Below are 4,596 nucleotides of genomic sequence, written 5' to 3' on the forward strand. Positions count from 1 at the left end.
CCCTGGTGCCAGGCCCAGTGGGCAGTGGTGGAGCCCCAGTGGCTTGGGATGGGGAGACCGGGACTCTGAGCTGGCAACGTGGCTGGTGTCTGCTGGGTGCCGCTGCATTCCCGCCGTGTGCTGGGCCCCGGGATCCACTGGTTCCTGTCACCCTCATCTGCCACTGAGGGTGCAGCCATCTTCTAGAAGGGGAAACTGAGGGTCAGCGCGGGACGTCGAGGGAGCCCATGCTGGTCCAGGGAGCAGTTGGTGGTGGAGGCCTTGGGCAACTTCCCGTGTTCCCACTGAGTGGGGCTGTCCCTGGGCCTGGGCGGGGACGCTGCCAACTGCCGAGGCCCGCGTATAAGGGCGGCCGCTGCCTTAACCACAGAGCTGCCCCGCCATGACCCGGCTGACAGTCCTGGCCCTCCTGGCTGGTCTTCTGGTGTCCTCGAGGGCCGGTGAGTGCCTGTGTGTGCCAGGTGGTCCCCAGTCTGTGCTGGGGGCCTGGCTGCCGGGGCAGAGCTCAGACTCAAGGCACAGAGAAGGCAAGCGGCTTGGCCTGGGTCACACAGCCAGCCCGGCCTGGACAGTCCCGGGAGAGGCGTGCGGGCGGAGGGTGTGTGGGACTCAGGGGCCACCTGTCCTTTTAGGGAGTGGGACGATGGGGGAGGGTGGGTCCTCCTGTAGCCCCACGGTGTGGATGGAGCCGGGGCTGGAGCTTCACGTGCCCTCCCGGCCACTGGGTGGGTTCTCGGGGATCTCAGAGCTGCCTCCCCCCGACCCAGGCTCCAGCCCCCTCGCGGACATCGTGGGCGGCCGGAAGGCGAGACCCCGCCAGTTCCCGTTCCTGGCCTCCATCCAGAGTCAAGGGAGGCACTTCTGCGGGGGAGCCCTGATCCATCCCCGCTTCGTGATGAGCGCAGCCAGCTGCTTCCGAAACCAGTGAGGCGGGCCTGGGGAGGGGGCCTGGGGGGCACTGGGGTTCAGAGAAGGGGCTTGGGGGGCTTCGGGGATTCAGTGGGGGTGCTTGGTAGGTGAGGAGGGGGGGTTGTAAAAGGAGGGGCTCAGGAAAAGGAGGGGGCTTGGAGAGGGAAATGGGGAATGAGTTGAGGAGGGACCCAAGGATATTGGGGGATTAAGATGGAGGAAGCCTACAGAAGGGAAGGGGGTCAGATGGAGGAGGAGGCACAGAGAAGGGAAGAAGGTCAGATGGAAGAGGCCCAGAGAAGGGAAAGGGATCAGATGGAGGAGGGCCAGAGAAAGGAAGGGGGTCAGAAGGAGGAGGCTCAGAGAAGGGAAGGGGCTCAGGATGGGGAGGGGACCCTGGAGGGTCTCAGCTCCGCTTCTGTAAAAGGAGGGGAGTTTTCAGGGTGAAGGAATTCAGTCTGCAGGCTGGATCCCCCCTAATTTGCAAGCCAGCTTGCCCGGTGCCCAGGCCCCAGCCTGGTGTGCTCCCTCTTCCCTTTCCTCCAACTGCTCTCAGGAACCCCGGGACCGTCACGGTGGTGCTGGGCGCCTATGACCTGAGGCGGCGGGAGAGGCGGTCTCGCCAGACGTTTTCCATCAGCAGCATGAGCGAGAACGGCTACGACCCCCAGCAGAACCTGAACGACCTGGTGCTGCTTCAGGTGAGAGGATGGTGTGGGGCTCACGCCTGTGACCCCAGCACCTCAGGAGGCCGATATTAGCCAGGAAAACATGTTCAAACTTGGTCTCTGTGAAAAAATACGGGCGCGGTGGCTCACGCCTGTAATCCCAGCATTTTGGGAGGCTGAGGCAGGTGGATCATGAGGTCAGGAGTTCGAGACCAGCCGGGCCAACATGGTGAAACCCCGTCTCTACTAAAAATACAAAAATCAGCCGGGCGTGGTGGCGGGCGCCTGTAGTCCCAGCTACTCAGGAGGCTGACGCAGGAGAATTACTGGAACCTGGGAGGCTGAGGCTGCAGTGAGCTGAGACTGCGCCATTGCACTCCCGCCTGGGCAACAGAGCCAGGCCTTGTCTCAAAAAAAAACTTACAAAAAAAAAAAAGGAAAAAAAAGAAAAACAGCAAAACACACAGATGTACCACAGGCCACGTACGGAGCCTCCTGCTGGTGGAAACCGACTCCGTTTTCAGATGCTTTCGTTGTGACAGAACCAAGTGAATGTTTTTCATTTTTGGTTTTTTCTTTGAGAAAATGATAAAATAATCTCAAAAATAGTATTAAAAAATTAAAAGGCCGGGCGCGGTGGCTCAAGCCTGTAATCCCAGCACTTTGGGAGGCCAAGATGGGCGGATCACGAGGTCGGGAGATCGAGACCATCCTGGCTAACACGGTGAAACCCCGTCTCTACTAAAAATGCAAAAAACTAGCCGGGCGAGGTGGCGGGCGCCTGTAGTCCCAGCTACTCGGGAGGCTGAGGTAGGATAATTGCTTGAACCTGGAAGGCGGAGCTTGCAGTGAGCTGAGATCCGGCCACTGCACTCCAGCCCGGGCGACAGAGCGAGACTCCATCTCAAAAAAAAACAAAAAATTAAAAAAGTAGAGAGGGGATTTCACCTTGTTGGCCAGGCTGGTCTCAAGCTCCTGGCCTCAAGGGTCCCACCTTGGTCTCCCAACGTGCTAATACAGGCACGAGCCACCGCGCCCGGCCCCTGCCGGGAATTAAATGCAAACCACTTACAGATGACAATTCATGTCCCTGACACGCCTGCTGCCAGGGGGCCCATGAGGCTCCAGTTCCCAGGGCCACCCTTCCCTGACTCCGTTTCCTTCCCCAGCTGGACCGCGAGGCCAACCTCACCAGCAGCGTGGACACACTGGCACTGCCCCTGCAGAATGCCATGGTGGAAGCCGGCACCAGATGCCAGGTGGCCGGCTGGGGGACCCGGCGTAGTGGGGGGCGTCTCTCTCGTTTTCCCAGGTTCGTCAACGTGACCGTGACCCCCGAGGACCAGTGTCGTCCCAATAACGTGTGCACCTGTGTGCTCACCCACCGGGGTGGCATCTGCAATGTAAGTGCTCCCCGCGGCGGGAAGAGGGGTCTTGAGAGGTAATGAGCTCTCTGTGGCAGGAGAAAGCAAGTTTAGGCTGAGGACGGCACAGGACGGGGGGGCCTCAGGATGGAGCATTTTAACAGTATGAGAAAAAGTATCTCATTTTTTTTTTTTTTTGAGATGGAGTCTCCTCGCTCTGTCACTCAGACTGGAGTACAGCAGGGTGATCTCGGCTCACTGCAACCTCCGCCTCCCGGGTTCAAGCGATTCTCCTGCCTCAACCTGCTGAGTAGCTGGGACTACAGGCGCCCGCCACCTCGCCCGGCTAGTTTTTTGTATTTTTTTTTTTAAATAGAGACAGGGTTTCACCGTGTTAGCCAGGATGGTCTCGATCTCCTGACCTCGTGATCTGCCCGTCTTGGCCTCGCCAAGTGCTGGGATTACAGGCCTGAGCCACCACGCCTGGCCTAATTTTGTATTTTTAGTAGAGACGGGGTTTCTCCATGTTGGTCAGGCTGGTCTCGAACTCCTGACCTCATGATCCGCCCACCTCGGCCTCCCAAAGTGTTGGGATTACAGGCGTGAGCCACCGTGCCTGGCCGAGAAACAGTATCTATCAAATGTTACGTCTGTGCTGGGGGTTGGGGACCCAGCAGGCACGGTAGAGCCGGTCATTGAGGGACTCAGGTGTGTGACTGCCAGGGGAGGGGCACCTGGCCCAGCCTGGAGGTGCCAGGGAACTTCAGAAAGCAACTGGTCCCAAATTCCACTAGGAGTTAACCAGGGCAGAGAGAGAACAGCTGTGCAAAGGCCCTGGGGCTGGATTAGGTACTTGTAGGTTCCAGGGGCGGCAAGAGGGCTCTGCACTTCTGGGGTGGCGTGGGAGCCGGGCCCAGGGATGCCCTGACACAGCTGCCGCCTGCCCAGGGGGACGGGGGCACCCCCCTCATCTGCGACGGCCTTGGGCACGGCGTGGCCTCCTTCTCCGTGGGGCCCTGTGGCCGAGGCCCCGACTTCTTCACCCAAGTGGCGGTTTTCCGAGACTGGATCGATGGTGTTCTCAACCAGGGACCAGGGCCAGCCTAGGGGGGGCCTGTGACCTCCCACAGAGCCCAGCCCTGCCCTCCGCGCCTCCCACGCTCCGAACCCACCTCCCACGGCCCCGCCCCTGCCCCCACTCCGGCCGGCATGGCCCTGGCTGTAATAAAGAAGCCAATCTCGCCTCTGCTTCTGGTTTCTGTTCATCAGGGAGGGCTGTGGGGAGGCGTGAGTGGCACCTTCACTGGCCTCAGGGGCACCCATGCCAGGCGCGCTGTCTGTGCAGATGTTCAGGGAGCCCCTGGAAGCTGGGGCTGCTGTTATCTCCACCAGACAGCGGGGTGTTGGGGGAGATCCAGGTTCAGAGAGGTTGGGTGGCTGCCCTGAGGTCACACAGCTTTGAACCCGAATCTGTGAGACCGTAGTCCCTCTTCCCACCTCATCCTGCTGGAGAACGTATCACACAGCTCTGTGGGCAACACCAGAAAACACAGGAGAGGCGGGCGCAGTGGCTCATGCCTGTAATCCCAGCACTTTGGGAGGCTGAGGCGGGCGGATCACCTGAGGTCAGGAGTTCAAGACCAGCCTGGCCAACC

At 60.3% G+C, this 4,596-nt stretch overlaps 1 protein-coding gene across 1 annotated transcript; it reads left to right on the forward strand.

Moving 5' to 3' along the window:
- Positions 1 to 367: 367 nt before the first annotated feature.
- On the forward strand, positions 368 to 4,189 carry AZU1 (azurocidin 1). Its single transcript, XM_011963988.1, has 5 exons — positions 368 to 440; positions 768 to 924; positions 1,466 to 1,610; positions 2,747 to 2,980; positions 3,890 to 4,189. Exons 1-5 carry the CDS (start codon positions 383 to 385, stop codon positions 4,046 to 4,048), a joined length of 753 nt encoding a protein of 250 aa, XP_011819378.1. The 5' UTR covers positions 368 to 382; the 3' UTR covers positions 4,049 to 4,189.
- Positions 4,190 to 4,596: the final 407 nt, after the last annotated feature.

This window comes from Colobus angolensis, unplaced genomic scaffold, assembly GCF_000951035.1.
Source record: "Colobus angolensis palliatus isolate OR3802 unplaced genomic scaffold, Cang.pa_1.0 Scaffold64, whole genome shotgun sequence".
In the NCBI taxonomy this organism is placed as follows: domain Eukaryota; kingdom Metazoa; phylum Chordata; class Mammalia; order Primates; family Cercopithecidae; genus Colobus; species Colobus angolensis.

What these genes read in the sequence shown, in the direction of transcription:
- AZU1 (XM_011963988.1), top strand. Translation starts at nt 383, where the DNA reads ATGACCCGGCTGACAGTCCTGGCCCTCCTGGCTGGTCTTCTGGTGTCC. An exon ending in TCTGGTGTCCTCGAGGGCCG is followed by an intron (nt 441 to 767) that starts GTGAGTGCCTGT and finishes CCCCCGACCCAG; the next exon opens with GCTCCAGCCCCCTCGCGGAC. An exon ending in GCCAGCTGCTTCCGAAACCA is followed by an intron (nt 925 to 1,465) that starts GTGAGGCGGGCC and finishes AACTGCTCTCAG; the next exon opens with GAACCCCGGGACCGTCACGG.